This window comes from Coregonus lavaretus (assembly GCF_964263955.1).
Source record: "Coregonus lavaretus genome assembly, chromosome: 26".
In the NCBI taxonomy this organism is placed as follows: domain Eukaryota; kingdom Metazoa; phylum Chordata; class Actinopteri; order Salmoniformes; family Salmonidae; genus Coregonus; species Coregonus lavaretus.
In genome coordinates, this window is record NC_140013.1 from 25154681 (window position 1) to 25168637 (window position 13957).

General features: G+C 40.4%; 3 protein-coding genes across 4 annotated transcripts; 2 read left to right on the plus strand and 1 right to left on the minus strand.

Moving 5' to 3' along the window:
* The first annotated feature begins 17 nt into the window (after positions 1–17).
* On the plus strand, positions 18–3691 carry LOC311101743 (vacuolar protein sorting-associated protein 26B-like). Its single transcript, XM_084142924.1, has 6 exons — positions 18–786; positions 994–1150; positions 1455–1619; positions 1814–1989; positions 2084–2226; positions 2442–3691. Exons 1-6 carry the CDS (start codon positions 564–566, stop codon positions 2577–2579), a joined length of 1002 nt encoding a protein of 333 aa, XP_083999050.1. The 5' UTR covers positions 18–563; the 3' UTR covers positions 2580–3691.
* A 91-nt stretch (positions 3692–3782) lies between these two features.
* thyn1 (thymocyte nuclear protein 1) lies at positions 3783–8971 on the minus strand. Of its 2 annotated transcripts, none has more exons than XM_084142927.1 (8): positions 8637–8971; positions 5733–5786; positions 5509–5559; positions 5148–5362; positions 4606–4767; positions 4425–4520; positions 4129–4279; positions 3783–4030 (listed from the first exon to the last, which is right to left on the minus strand). In XM_084142927.1, the coding sequence occupies exons 3-8, from the start codon at positions 5555–5557 to the stop codon at positions 3984–3986; spliced, it is 720 nt and encodes a 239-aa protein (XP_083999053.1). In that variant the 5' UTR covers positions 5558–5559; positions 5733–5786; positions 8637–8971; the 3' UTR covers positions 3783–3983. The 2 variants fall into 2 exon arrangements, with proteins under 2 accessions (XP_083999053.1, XP_083999052.1); XM_084142926.1 differs by lacking the exon at positions 8637–8971 and adding an exon at positions 6575–6651.
* Positions 6167–13684, plus strand: acad8 (acyl-CoA dehydrogenase family, member 8). The gene is made up of 11 exons (XM_084142922.1): positions 6167–6305; positions 9108–9208; positions 9479–9648; positions 9808–9917; positions 10061–10137; positions 10238–10375; positions 10610–10745; positions 10912–11009; positions 11118–11270; positions 11714–11816; positions 12170–13684. The coding sequence occupies exons 1-11, from the start codon at positions 6191–6193 to the stop codon at positions 12226–12228; spliced, it is 1260 nt and encodes a 419-aa protein (XP_083999048.1). The 5' UTR covers positions 6167–6190; the 3' UTR covers positions 12229–13684.
* Positions 13685–13957: the final 273 nt, after the last annotated feature.

The following is a 13957-nucleotide window of genomic DNA, read 5'->3' on the forward strand; positions in this document are numbered from 1 at the left end:
AATGCAGTCAACCAGACAACCCCGGAAGTGCAAAATCATAGGAAATGATCGCTTGCAACATTATGCTATTTCAGGAAAGGTAAAATTTAACTATTCAACGCGAATAACATTCTAAAGGAAACAATCAAGACTCACCACATTGTTAATCGGTGTCGATGAATAACGGATACATCTTGAGTACTAGGGAAACGCAACATTCTTCAGTGTTTGTGGATATCACTATGCGACATGTTTTGTAGTATTTAGGCTATTTCTTTAATCTATAGGGATACGAAGACATGGTGCTGTATGTAATTGAATTGAATTTTAGAATAAATATAAAGGTAAAATAACGCTAACATTTGCATATTTTTCCACTTCCTAGAATTACTACGTTCTGTGATCATTGCTGGTAACAAACAAGTTGGTGTTTTTGCGCTTTCCGTCATTTCGAATGAACGACTTAATTTACTTTAGTAAGAAATAGGGCACTGAAAGTGTCACCTAAATTGGTCTTAAAAGACCTGTTCAGATACGCTAAATCTTAACCTTGTTCATAAAACGGCACAGAAAAGAACACAAGCATGAGTTTCTTCAGTTTTGGCCAAAGTGCAGAAATTGATGTAGTTCTGACTGATGCTGAGACGAGAAAGAAGGCTGAACATAAGACTGAAGATGGGAAGAAGGACAAATATTTCCTATTTTATGACGGGGAGACTGTGGCTGGAAAGGTCAACGTTACACTGAAGAACCCTGGGAAAAGACTGGAACATCAAGGGATAAAAATCGAATTTGTAGGCCAGATTGGTGAGTATTCATCTTAGTTTAATGCAGAGACATCTATTCCAAATGAATCATAATAAATGCAATGGCCCCTTTTATGTTGGACTTTTTGATCAACAACAGTGTCATATGGGCCAATAGGCCTAGATGCATTCTTCTATGAGGGAGTGATTCTGTTGCGATGTGTGTTTCTTTGAATATCTGAAGTGTATACCTGTCCTTCCTTCACAGAGCTGTACTACGACAGAGGAAACCATCATGAGTTTGTCTCCCTGGTGAAAGATCTGGCTAGGCCTGGTGAGCTTACTCAGTCACAGACCTTCGACTTTGAGTTCACCCATGTTGAGAAGCCCTATGAGACCTACACAGGCCAGAATGTGAAGCTACGGTAAGGAAACATTCAGCCTGAACATTCTCTGCCAAAATAACTATTACTTTATGTCTCACTCTTTAACCCAAGTTCACCTTTGACCTGTTGGTCACATGCCTAGCACTACTTCCTCATCAAGAGAAATGTTTGGGTGCTTCACATGCTCAATGTCTTGCATTACACACACACACAAATCATAATTACTGGTTGTGATAATGACCATCTTCTTTTATAGCCTCAGAATGCAATGAGGATATGTTGTTGGATGACATCTGTTGAGATTACAGCAGGTTTGCTCAGTGTCTGTTGGTTGTACTTGCAGGTATTTTCTGCGTGCCACAGTGAGCAGGAGACTGAATGACATCAGTAAAGAGATGGATATCGTGGTGCACACACTCAGCACGTACCCAGAGCTCAACTCGTCAATAAAAATGGAAGTTGGGATCGAAGACTGTCTCCACATTGAGTTTGAGTACAACAAATCCAAGTAAGGCTGAAAGAGATTATTTTTTCAACACCCTCAGTCACCTAAATGTTTTACTCAATTTATAAAATAACAAAATGCCACCACTCCTAGTTACAGGAACATGCAGAAACCATTGTAGCTTAGAACCTTTCCTTTGACTATGTATTGTCTATGTGGCATAGCAGCCCTGTGACGATCTCTCCTGTCTTCTACAGGTACCACCTGAAAGACGTCATTGTGGGTAAGATCTACTTCCTGCTGGTGCGGATTAAGATCAAGCACATGGAAATTGACATCATCAAACGGGAGACAACTGGCACCGGTCCTAGTGTATACCACGAAAATGACACCATCGCCAAATATGAGATCATGGATGGGGCTCCTGTTCGGGGTAAAGGATATAGTGAAGTGGATTGTATGCTTTTGAAAATGGCAATGCTCAAACTACACATCAGGTCTGACTGAGTGTTTTTATTATGTTTAAGGAGAGTCAATTCCAATCCGGTTGTTTCTGGCTGGCTATGAGATGACCCCCACAATGCGAGACATCAATAAGAAGTTCTCTGTGCGTTACTACCTTAATCTGGTGCTGATTGATGAGGAGGAAAGACGCTACTTCAAACAGCAGGTATGGAACAGGGGCTTCTGATGGGTAACTGTTAGCAGTGATCCCAGATAAATTGTGTGCCCTTAGAGGGAATTTATCAGGTGTCAGGTTCAACATGGTGTATCCACTGTGCTGCACCTTATATATTGCATTCCTATCTAGCATTAAATGTGTCCCTATGGAAATGCTTTAGTGATTTAAGACAATGAGCTCAAGACCACTTCCTTCTTCTCCAGGAAATCACACTGTGGAGGAAAGGGGATGTGGTGAGAAAGAGCATGTCGACCCAGGCCACCATCGGAGCCCAGCGGTTCGAGGGCTCAGCCAGTTCGGAGAGTGCTCTGGAGAAGGCGGCGAGGGAGGACAGCGGCTAAAGCTGCCTCCACTCATTCTCCTCACAGAAGACTGGCAGTGTCTGCGGAAAAGTAGTGGGGGCATCTGTCAGCTCACATGATCACTGATAAAGTAGCCCTCTATTTATTAGGGCTGCTGAATAAAGGGATGAAGGGAAGACTGGAGGTAAACACCTGAACAATGAAAAAGAAGCCTGCATGAGGTATTACAGGGGCCTAAAATTCCACTGCAGGTCAACTCCCTCATCATCAACACACATATCCAGTGAAAGTAAAGCCGGCCACTTGTTTAGATCTCCCCCAGTGCGTGATACCCCCAAAAATGTAATATTATACTATTATCTGTCATCTTCAAATGATCAACTTTCTTTGTCACAAAATATATATTTCTAGCTTTAGCTTTATATATGAATGGATTCTAACTCCGTATACAAAACTGTATGGTCATAGGGAGTTGAAATCCTGAGTAACAGCGATGCATTTTGAAAACATTCCATACCCAGTCAAATGCATTCCTGACATTTTGATTTGGTCTGTCATAATGAAATCTGAAATTCTAACTTTGCACTGATATGTATACATCGCTCCTCCGCATACACATTCTCTCAGTCCTTGTGTAATGATTGCACAGTGAGATCAATGGAAGGTTTCTATTGCATTGTGTCTAATTTCTTTGTTGAGTGAGAGGGCTGGATAAAGTATTACTAACCCATTAATTTTTTTATCCTGCAAATAAGAGCTATTGAATCTCACCCTCTTATGCCGTTAAACCGTCATACAGTGAAAAGCATACAGACGGTGCTACAATATGACCATTCCATTCACATGCTTTACCTAAGCATTCCAATAGTGTTAGGCAGGGATTTTAGGTGCTTGTATTTGAGGTCTGATAGTAAGAAGTCTTCTGTATATTTCATGTTAGACTTGAAATGTTGTGCCTAAGTGTATCTAGCAAATGAAATCCTGTTGCCTCAATACGTTTAACACACATCTTTTAGCCTGAGGTTTTCCTGTATTTTTTGTGCTCTGCAAATTACTAATCTATTGATGCCAAATGTATTGTTATCCACAGACTCGTTTTGGTATAGGAATAAGTTAATGTGTGCACCTGATAAATATTTCAATGGACTGATGGAATGATTTGATTGCCTTTACTCTTGGAAATGAAAATTCTGCATGTTTAGACCGAATTGATCCCCTTTAGACAGTGAAGGCAAACACATGAACTGTCTTAATTTTATAAACCTCTAATATTAGAAATAAATTCCAGTGTGTCTCTTGACAAACACAGAAACCTTGAGACAATTTCCATTCAATACAAGCACAATAGTTCAATAGACGTCACCTACAGTAAACATATTAGCAGCTGCATCATCATACACAAGACAGGAAAACTATTCTCTCCAGGTCATCTTGTCAAAATCTTCACAGTGGGTCTTTGTCCTCCAAACTCAGGACAAAGTCAAATTCCTCTGAGAAAAAAATAAAAAGGTATGATTTTACTTACACAAAAGCTTTGTAAACCATGATTTGACGACCATATTATTCAGTGTCACTGATCTCCACATACCACTGGTGAGGGGCTGGACAGACAGCCTGGCCCTGGTGAAGAGAGCCATGCCATTCAGGGGCCCGCCTTTGGCCTTGTGCTGCAGGTGGATCTTCTTCAACTCAGACAGAGGAATGAAGCGCTTCAACATCCTCTCAAACTGGACATCAACCTGGCAGTCAAACATGAAACAAGCCAGCAAAGCACTAATACGGTTTAAATTGGATTGCGATAAAAAGCCTGTTACATATCAGTGATGTATCTTGATCTCAAGCCATTTGGAACATTAACAAATGTAAACATGAAACCATTCATACCATACTCCATTTTGGGTTGTCTGCCTTGCTGGAGGCATCATAATGGACATCTTTCTTGTCAAACTGAGTCTGGTCCACATAGGACTCCTTTACAATCTGAAAAAGAGAAAGCAGGTGAGAGGCACCATACCTGAAACACAGTGTATATTACCAACAGAAATAAGAAGAGGTAGAGGCTCACCTTCATAACTCCAGCTATTCCAGGCTCCTTGCAGTTGCTGTGGTAGAAGAATGCTTGCTGCCCCTTTTTCATGTCTCGCATGAAGTTACGGGCCTGGTAGTTCCGAACACCATCCCAACACCCAGTTTGGTTGGGAAGAGTCTTCAGATCCTCGATCCCAAACTGTGACATAGTAAAAGTAAGTAAGCCATAACAAGCCATAACGAATCATAATCTCCTGTTTCTGTATATTGTTAGGCAGCTTGATGTACAAGTATACCCCCTAAACAGGATGCTAGTCTGTCGCAGGGCCTTACTCCCAAACCATCTCCTTAATGCTGAAAGCCAAGCAGATGCATCGGTTTCCATTTTTTGAGTCTTTGGTATGACTTGACAGGGGATAGAACCCCCAACCTTCCAATCTAAGGGTGGACACATTAATCACAAAGCCTCTGAGTTGGTAACAACAGCCTAGATATAATTTATCCTGAACAAGACATCACTTTTGAGCAACAGGTCTTGAAACAGATGACACCATCCTATTATTAAGGAGAACAGAATACCTTGACATCTATGCCATTTTCAAAGCGGCTCTCTGGCTCTGACTTCATCAGCCAGTGACAGTACTGTGGTCGTTCAGGTGATTTTTCTCCCTTTGAACTCTCCTGTTTTCCAGTCTTCCCTGAACCTGAAGCTTTCCTCTTCCCCCTGACTGCCTGACCAACCTCCAATGTAGAGTCCTCACTGTGGACATTAGTTTTTGTCTCTTCATCGTTGCCTGGGTAAAAGTACATAGAATACATTCACTTATTAATAGCCATTCGAAAATCAAATCATACTGGTGGTGTGTAAGTGTCAGGGATGTTGAAAAACCTTGCAATTGCATGTCATTCAATGCACAGAAATGTGAACGCTTTTACTTACTGGATTGTAGTGTTCTTGTGGTTCCACGGGTTCTCATTTTAGGTGCCATGTCTGAGAGATGAAGAAATAGTGGTTGGCTTGGAAGAACTAGAATCTTCAAATCCGATTCCAATGATCTCTAACCATTCGTGCGTGACAGTAGGTGACATTCGATTTACAGCAACAAAAAAAGAACGTGTTTCATTAAATCTGTTAATTATGCGAATGATTACATTGTTACTTACTGGTATGTTATAAAGATGCAAATCGAAGTGGTCGGAACCATAAAACTCAGAACACTGCAAAAGGAAGGACAGAATGATGAAGAACTCCCGCGCTAGTGACGTATGTCAAAAGCACGTGATGTAGAAACAATTCGCTTACGTTTGATTTCTCAGTTTAGGCCCCCTTAATGTCTATGGTTTAGGCAAGCAATTGACTTTAGGGTATATTTCGCTGGTTAATCAAATTACGAGAAAAATTTGCCTTTTACTGAAAAAGCACAGACGAAAACTAAGCAAGAGGCCTTTTGCCTTTTGGTAGGCCGTCATTGTAAATACGAATGTGTTCTTAACTGAATTGCCTACTTAAATGTTAAAACAAAAATAAATAAATAAAAGAACTACACAATCTAAGAACTACACTTATCTTGCGTAATGGAACATTTCCCTACAGCAGCAGCGTGATATAACCAGTAACCAACATGGCGGCCGTGGGAACGTTATCTAGAGTTGCCAGACTGAGTTCATGCATCGGCAGAAGTCGCCGTTTAATATTTAACAGCACACAGAGACGAGGAATAGCTTCGTGCATTGACCGTAAGCATTTTGATTTTCAAAATAGTTAGTAGAGTAATGCAGACTTGCACTACTAGCCATCTGACGCGTTAGCTAGTTGGGATGAGCTGAATAGCTCGCTAAACTCGCTAACGTTAGCTGACTACTGTAGTAGGTAACTGACTGCAGATAGTGTTTTGTTTTTCATTGCTAACTGTGCATTTTCCAGCAATGCATTGCTACTTAAGTACTAGTTAGTCATATTGACCTCTGTTAGTAACGTTAGACAGTAACAACTAACGTTATACTACCTAACTAGCAATGTAACCTCTGGTCGAGTGTTTTGTCAAGTGGTACTCCAAATCGTTATTTTGCAGCTAAAGTAGTCGTGTTGATACATTGTAACAGTATTAATTATGAGAATGCATGGTGGTCTACAGGCTGGCGTGCTTGAGGACAGCCACTTGATTCCTATTGGACGGCCATGGCTCCTTTCCACTCTCTGAGGCAGGGGTGTGTGTACTACGCCATGTCCAGCTAAAATGATCTGTACAATGACAACTCAAAACCTTCCCAAATGGCCTGAAGACTGGACAAATTGTTGTTGTTTTTTTCAGCAAGAGAGGAGTTGCCATATTTATACAATAAAACCTTTTTCCATAACGTTATCGATTCAATTAAGAAGGAATATCTTAGTAACGACGTTAGAAGCAAAATTCGGTTTTCCTCAAAATAACATGACGTAATAAAGGAATTTGAATATGTCGCAACAGAAAATATAATTTGCCCTTAAACTCGCCAGATCATTTTCCATCAATGGATGTCGATTTAACTCGTTTGACTGCTATGATTAAGCTATAAGGCGTACAAGGGGGTATGATATATGGCCAATATACCACGGCTATGGGCTGTTCTTAAGCATTACGCTAAACGGAGTGCCTGGATACATTCGTTTGCCGAGGTATATTAACCATATACCACAAACCCCCAGGGTGCCTTAATGCTATTATAAACTGGTTACCAACGTAATTAGAACAGTAAAACATATTTTTTTGTCATACCTGTGGTATATGGTCTGAAATACCACGACTTTCAGCCAATCAGCATTCAGGGCGCTAATCAGGTTTATAATTTTTAATAAATCCCCTTTGTGCATGTTTAACTATAGATAAATCCGACAGGAGAGTTTGAGTGATGAAAGTTGGACAGAGGATCTCAATCTTTGAGCAAGAAACACTTGGATGAAAATAAACTAATGTTAGGCTATTTTCTGGCAATTGTGCTATTATTATGTGCCAGATGTTAAGACTACAAACCGTTATAAATGGCCAATTTGCAAGATTGACTTGTCATTTCAAAAGGCATAGGCTACAGACTAAAATCTGGGTTTATGATTGTAATTAAACTATGCCATGGTTTTCTTGGATAAAGGCAGGTAGCCTATAGCCCCTGATAGACCTACATCTCATTTCAGATAGTCTACAGTAGCCTAGACAAGATGTAGGCAAGATATAAACTGAACGATTTAGCAGCTTGCTTACTTCAAACAGACGAATTTATTCAACATGAACAGCAAGGCGATTTCGAGGTAAGAAGTGCTTGTGTTTCCTAATAGCCTGCTGTAATAGGCTACTGAGGATGGGGTCATAATTTCAATCACTGAAATAAATATTAATAATATAAATATATACTGAATATGCTTGTCAACAACAGCCAGTGTTTATTTTTATTAGCCTAATCTGACTACTGTTACACCAATCTAAGGCGTTCAACAACTGATCGGCAATTGCGATAGAGCTTTGATAACTTCCAATTTAATTAACTAAACATGTCCGTTAATAATTGCATAATAACATAAGGCTACAACAACAAACTGAAGTTATAGGCTATTTATTAAATTGGTTTGCCAGCTCCAGGTAGGCTACACAAGTGGCACATTGATTTACAATGACTCCAGTCATTTCGACAAATGTATTGTATCAAATGGTAGCCTACAATTGGCATATCAATTAATAGGCTACTTTATAACCAACAGAGGCAAATGTATAATTCTCCACATTTAATGTCAGTTTCATTGAGGCCTTTTCCCGATAAAAAGAACCACGTGAGGGAGTTCCATAACTTCCATTTCAAAATTTCCACTCGGGCAGCCCCCGAGACCCAAGAACTGAGCATGCATAAAACACTTCGCTTGATACCGTTTTCTTTAAGCAAAGTCAACATTAGAGTGCAGTTTAAACCACCTCGGAGCGATTGAGTGCTTTTTTTGTCTCCATTATTTATTGATGTGCATCAGTTCTAGCTTAATTAATATGTTTTATGGAAAAGGGTTTGGAAATAGGTGCCTCCATAATGACAATCTAAATAGCCTACCTACAACTAGTAAAAAAGTTGTCACAACGTGCGCACGTGCTGCTCCCTCTCCTCTGGTTCACGTGACTCAGCCAATCACTGTAGCGCTCTCTCAACACACGTATCCCTCCGGGTCTCTTCACTCACTCAGCAACAGTGAAATATACATTTTTTAAAGAGAAAACCATGGCGGCCGCGGTGCAACATAGAAATAGCCCAAAAACCCGCAACTCGTGAACAATACATTTTCACCCACGACATCGTTTTCAAAGTAGCCCAATTTGGCCGGAACATGGCAACACTGTTCTGGCCTGACCTACGTTGACATGGACGGATGTGATGTAAGGGCGTGTGTCATGTTCAATGGTTGTTTTAACTATTTCTCTTCATGTGAAAAAGTACGTTTAAAAAGATTCTGGTAATTTTGCCTTACTCTACAGTACTACCATTGTCTTACACCACTAGGCTCTATTCTTAACTTCTCCCTTGCAGCTTCTCATGGCCTCAGCGATGAACAAAAGGAGTTTCAGAAGATGGCCTTTGACTTCGCAGCCAATGAAATGTCTCCACACATGGCTGAGTGGGATGAAAAGGTACTATTGTACAGTGCAGATTGTTTAGCTATATTTTTGAGCCACTTTAAAATCGGACTCCCTTTAAACCAATCCATATCAATGGAAGAAATGGAACGGTATCAAACATATGGACATGTTTGACTCCTTTGCATCAATGCCATTCCAGCCATTACAATGAGCCTGTCCTCCTATAGCTCCTCCCACCAGCCTCCTCTGCAATCACTAATCCCCTTTTTGTGTGTGAGGGCATTTATTTGAACATAAAAAGCATATATTTTTATTGTTAAGGAAATCTTCCCGGTGGAGACCATGCGTAAGGCTGCCCAGCTGGGGTTTGGGGGGATCTATGTACAGCCAGAGGTGGGGGGGTCTGGCCTGTCTCGCCTGGACACCTCAGTCATCTTTGAGGCCTTATCAACAGGCTGCGTCAGCACCACAGCCTACATCAGCATTCACAAGTAAGGCCTGGACAATGCCAGCATTCACCACAACATTCAACCTCTAAAGTGTCTGCTCAAGAGATACCCCTGCTTTTAATTAATATCTAGTCAAATGTCTATAGGTGATGTTTGGTGTATGTATGGGGTGTTCATTAATGGATGCTCATTTCTGTGCAGCATGTGTAACTGGATGATTGACACCTTCGGCAACACTGAGCAGAGGGAGAAGTACTGCCCTGAGCTTTGTACGATGGACAAGTTTGCCTCTTATTGTCTCACTGAACCAGGTTGGTATTTTGTTCTAATCTTTCTAGTATGTGATAGTGTGTCATGCATTGACACCATGAACCTGTATAATGTGGTTATGAAGCAGTTTTATTTCTGAATCTCTTTTTGTCTTATTGACTCTCATTTCCCGTTCACGTTTCAGGCAGTGGGAGTGATGCTGCTTCGTTACTCACTACTGCAAAGTTGGAAGGAGACCATTATATCCTCAATGGTTCCAAGGTACTGTTTCTAATTAATCTCTGTACTATAGCTGATATGATAGAATAAATTGGATATAAAGTGGAAGTTCCTGTCTCACTGTATATGTGTCCTACTGCAGGCCTTCATCAGTGGAGGAGGAGACACAGACGTGTACATAGTAATGTGTCGGACGGGAGGGAAAGGTCCCAAGGGGATCTCCTGTGTGGTGGTGGAGAAAGACACTCTAGGACTCAGCTTTGGCAAGAAGGAGAAGAAGGTAGCTGGCATTTTATTGATGTTGATATTGTCTTAAATTGGTCATTTTGAATACAATCCTTATGTCTTATCAACTGTAAAGCAGGAACCTACAAACTTACATGGTCTGTAGTTCATGTCCTCATGTCTAAGTGAAGCCATGCCCACCAGGGGGCATAGTTGTGTCATAGTTGTGTTGAAGCCCTGAAGGATGCAGTGGTTCTTCAACTGAGGCCTCTATTCTCTCTCTCTCCAGGTGGGATGGAACTCTCAGCCAACCAGAGCAGTGATCTTAGAGGACTGCCACGTCCCAGTGACCAATCGGCTGGGTCATGAGGGAGAGGGCTTCAACATCGCTATGAGAGGCCTGAACGGAGGCAGGATCAATATTGGTGAGATGGCACCATATTTACCTTTTGTTTCAATGGTTTATTTGATGGCCATCTATATATTTTTCTCAAGTTGGTTTTGCTTAACCCATTTACTTCACACGTTTTGAAAACAACCAAGGCTCAGATGTCAGCTACATTAACTTACATGTGGTTTATCTGACTGCAGCCTCTTGTTCTCTTGGGGCGGCCCATGCATGTGTACAGCTGACGAGAAATCACCTGTTAGTACGCAAGCAGTTTGGAGAGACCCTCTCCAACAACCAGGTAAGTATCCCATCAAGTCTACAGCTTTGAATTGGGAAAGACCTTTAGTAATCCAATAGGATATTTGATACTGATTCTTGACGGTTTCCCTCTGGGTTCCTTCTGTAGTTCCTGCAGTTTAAGTTGGCAGAGATGGCCACCAAGCTAGTGGCGTCGCGTCTGTTGGTGCGCGAGGCTGCCCTGGCACTGCAGGAGGGCAGGTCTGACGCTGTTTCCCTCTGCTCCATGGCCAAACTCTTTGTCACTGACGAGTGCTTCAATGTGAGTCAAGATGAGTTTTTATCTCTTAAAATGGTTCTTAGGGATAGATCCGAAAAAAATATGAAAATACTGTGTTATTTTAGTATTTACTGTAAAACTTCCATTAGCTATTAGCCTGGGTGTGTATTTGCTTAAACTGCAGCAGACTTGCGTTTTGACATGCAGGGATCAGTCATTCAACGCAAGGTAGAGATTCACTGCAGCAGACCCGCAAAATGCAGACAGTGCTCGCTTTATGACACTTTTCTGGGACCCAGTGCTTGTTATAGGCCAGTGTTTATTTGCTAAAATGTGGAACAATGCCCGGCCATTAAAAGAGACCAGTGCTTGTTGAGACTCAACGTTTAATGGACGTTTTACTGTAAGTGGTCTCCTCTTGCACACTGGTAATGATGTAGAAGTCTATCAGATGTAGCTGATCGGTATCTCTGCCCTCTCAACAGATCTGTAATCAGGCACTCCAGATGCATGGTGGATACGGTTACCTCAAAGACTACGCTGTTCAGCAGTTTGTCCGGGACATCAGAGTACACCAGATACTGGAGGGTATACATTTTTACATTTTTAGTCATTTAGCAGACGCTCTTATCCCGAGCGACTTACAGGAGCAATTAGGGTTAAGTGCCTTGCTCAAGGGCACATCGACAGATTTTTCACCTAGTCGGCTCGGGGATTAGAACCTGCGACCTTTCGGTTACTGGCACACATACATACATATATATATATACACCTTGCTTACCATGACAAAGCTGTCCTTGTGAAATTGTGCTTTATAACAGATGGTTAAAAGTATTTTAATGGCAATGCACACCTCTTTATAAACTTGTGATCACTAGCCACTGTTGTTGCACTGACAAATTACTGATGTTTTACGCTTTTATATTTCCTTTCCCTTTCAGGAACAAATGAAGTGATGCGGATGATAATTGCCAGAAGTTTACTGTCAGAGTCTGGATAAATGTAATGCCATGGGCCGTCCAAAATGTGACTTTCTCCTGTCTTGAAGGGATGGTGGTGGCAGCCATCTTGTGTTGTTTGACTGTGACTGGATCCCTCAAGTATCTTGAACTCCCCTTTTTTTTAAAGGGGGAAAATACTATAGCAGTTTTGTTTTTGAGATTACTGTAGGCTAAAGCCGTCATTAGGTCCTCCTTTCCTGTTTGCGTGGAATTAAATCATGTTATGTAAACATTAATTTAGGTGTTTTAAATAAGTTGCTCATTGAGAGATACAGTATGGAAGCGGAACCATGTTAAATGTAATATTTCTCCATGCTGTATTTTGTGGTTAATAAGTATTGGGGTGAAGGTTTTTGGTTGTCTTGCAATAAAAAAACAATGCATCTATATCAGATGGTTAGTTTGATGACATCAGACTCTCCTGCACAAAGTGGCCTTTCATGTGTGTTCAGTTATGATGGCAACATTTGAAACATGAGCAAGTTTTCTCATGACACAATTCCAGTTTAGTCAGAAAATTCTTTTTTTTTTTTTGAATGTAGAAAACACTAAGTTAAATGTATCTAGGCGGGTTGGATGACTGCGAGGTTTCATGTACGGTGTGTGTACTATAACATTTGGTGCTCCAATGTGACTGCATTGTCAGTAATTTACACTAAAAATAAAACTAACTTGCGATTTGACTTGCTGACAGCACAAGATAAGTTTAAATGTGTGCATTATTTCCTCAGCTTTGGTACTACATTATGATAAGAACCATGAAACAACCATTCAAAACCATGTTTATTTAACAAAGTTTTAAAGGTCCAATGCAGCTGTTTTATCTCCATATCAAATTATTTCTGGGTAACAATTATGTACCTTACTGTGATTGTTTTCAATGAAAATGGTAAAAAAAAAAAAAAAAAAAAAATCTCAAGCAAGAATATCAAACAGCTTTTACACTAAACGTCCATTATCATTTTCACAATTTCACAGTATTATTCCAATCTCATAAAACACAGGAAAATCACATTTCTTACTGCACTGGGCCTTTAAGAACCTTTTGGCATTAAAGGAAAAATATTTCAAACCCAGATATCTCAGCCATTGAACATGAACATTATAGCCTAGTGTTATCGATGAGTTATGCATTCCAACTACCTAATTGAGATTAGTAATATATTCACTCAGTATACATGAATGTGATAAGACCACATTATTATTCTGTAATATAAGTTGTTCTTATTAGATACACATGTACAAGTATGGATCAACGCTTTCTTGTCTTTAAACATTTCCAGTATTGATATTCTATAAAATACCTGGATAGAGCATTTATGGCCAGTTTTACTGGAGTTGTCACGACTCAACATGAACAGTTGGCCTGAGAAGAAGACTGTGTCAAGGAGGACTAAGGGAGTGTGTTTTACTGTATATTGGGTATTTGTGTGTGAAATTAAATGTTTAACCCATCTCTATGAGCAGTGATGTGCTTAAAGTGTCAACATGATAGTGTAGTGAGTTGATGAGCATATGTTCTCTCCAGACAACACCTCCCTTATCAATGTCCATGTCAATATGTCATAATAGGCATACAGTACCAGTTAAAAGTTTGGACACACCTACTCATTCCAGGGTTTATCATTATTTTTTACTATTTTCTACATTGTAGAATAATAGTGAAGACAAAACTATGAAATAACATATATGGAATCATGTAGTAACCAAAAAAGTGCTAAACAACTC

What these genes read in the sequence shown, in the direction of transcription:
- thyn1 (XM_084142927.1), bottom strand. Translation starts at nt 5,557, where the DNA reads ATGGCACCTAAAATGAGAACCCGTGGAACCACAAGAACACTACAATCC. An exon ending in AAAATGGCATAGATGTCAAG is followed by an intron (nt 4,768 to 5,147) that starts GTATTCTGTTCT and finishes ACTATGTCACAG; the next exon opens with TTTGGGATCGAGGATCTGAA. An exon ending in ACAACCCAAAATGGAGTATG is followed by an intron (nt 4,280 to 4,424) that starts GTATGAATGGTT and finishes TTTGACTGCCAG; the next exon opens with GTTGATGTCCAGTTTGAGAG.
- acad8 (XM_084142922.1), top strand. Translation starts at nt 6,191, where the DNA reads ATGGCGGCCGTGGGAACGTTATCTAGAGTTGCCAGACTGAGTTCATGC. An exon ending in TTATTGTCTCACTGAACCAG is followed by an intron (nt 9,918 to 10,060) that starts GTTGGTATTTTG and finishes TTCACGTTTCAG; the next exon opens with GCAGTGGGAGTGATGCTGCT. An exon ending in AGTACACCAGATACTGGAGG is followed by an intron (nt 11,817 to 12,169) that starts GTATACATTTTT and finishes TTTCCCTTTCAG; the next exon opens with GAACAAATGAAGTGATGCGG.
- LOC311101743 (XM_084142924.1), top strand. Translation starts at nt 564, where the DNA reads ATGAGTTTCTTCAGTTTTGGCCAAAGTGCAGAAATTGATGTAGTTCTG. An exon ending in CGAATTTGTAGGCCAGATTG is followed by an intron (nt 787 to 993) that starts GTGAGTATTCAT and finishes CTTCCTTCACAG; the next exon opens with AGCTGTACTACGACAGAGGA. An exon ending in GGATGGGGCTCCTGTTCGGG is followed by an intron (nt 1,990 to 2,083) that starts GTAAAGGATATA and finishes ATTATGTTTAAG; the next exon opens with GAGAGTCAATTCCAATCCGG.